General features: G+C 35.4%; 1 protein-coding gene across 1 annotated transcript; it reads right to left on the minus strand.

The window, feature by feature from the left end:
- Nucleotides 1-74: 74 nt before the first annotated feature.
- On the minus strand, nucleotides 75-579 carry LOC105155309 (receptor like protein 30-like; the record flags this gene model as incomplete). Its single annotated transcript, XM_011071184.1, has 1 exon — nucleotides 75-579. A coding segment is annotated over one exon (505 nt), but the record flags the coding sequence as incomplete, so codon positions are not given.
- Nucleotides 580-1,024: the final 445 nt, after the last annotated feature.

Below are 1,024 nucleotides of genomic sequence, written 5' to 3' on the forward strand. Positions count from 1 at the left end.
AATGAGCCTCTTAAATCACATCCACTGAGAGACAAGGTAGTTAGATGTGAGAAGTTAGCAAAGAAATTAAGAACTGCTGACGACATCTGAATGCCATCGAGATAAAGCTCTCTTAGCCCGGTTAGATTCTGAAGAAGCATCTTCAAATTCAGATCTTCAATTTCTAGACTGTTATAACCGAGTTTATATGAGAGATCAAGAGTGACCAATCTCCTCATTAGTGAAACTTCAATTGGAACCTGTCCACGAAAACCAGCATCTGATAAATTCAAATGCATCAAATGTTTGAGGTTGAGAATCCCACTTGGAATCTGACTTCCAAAGTCATTCCCAGCCAAGTTTAGCTTCTCCAGGTACCGAAGGCCGGAAAGACTTGACATGTTATGAATCCCACCCGAAATTCCCTCCCCATCGAGCTGCAAATTGATCACATGCCCCACACCATCACATTCCACACCGTCCCAGTTGCAACAATCTTGAGTCTGATTCCAGAGCACCAGTTTTAGTGATTGAGTGCTGTTGAATATAAGATCGCTCTTCAATTCAAACAACAAACTTCTCTGATCCTCCAGGCATTGGCTGTAAGCATTTTGAATAAAACAATTAGTTATGCAAAATATTGAAAGTATGAAGATGAAGCAGAAGAAAGACTGAGAATACAAAGAAATTCCCATAGTGAAGGATGGCTGCACGAACATGAGTTAGTGGCAGGTGGCTTTAAATTGACTTCCATGTTTCTTACACGCCGATGACTTTCAAAGTCTTTATATGGTGAGTTTGTTCTTTTAACACAAATTATTAATTATCAGTGAGTGTCTTATAAATGTAGAGAAATAAAAATAGTAGAAAATAACCAAATAGTGAAAATATCATAATTAAATTTGATAATCAAATGCAGAAATAATAATCATGGCCAAACAAAATCAATGTGAAAATTTAAATTTTTATCATGGTTAATTAATATTTTGTCATGATTTTTAGCTATAGTTAAAAAATATCATGATTTTAATTTAGTTATGATTAA

Source organism: Sesamum indicum, unplaced genomic scaffold (assembly GCF_000512975.1).
Source record: "Sesamum indicum cultivar Zhongzhi No. 13 unplaced genomic scaffold, S_indicum_v1.0 C01721, whole genome shotgun sequence".
NCBI lineage: Eukaryota > Viridiplantae > Streptophyta > Magnoliopsida > Lamiales > Pedaliaceae > Sesamum > Sesamum indicum.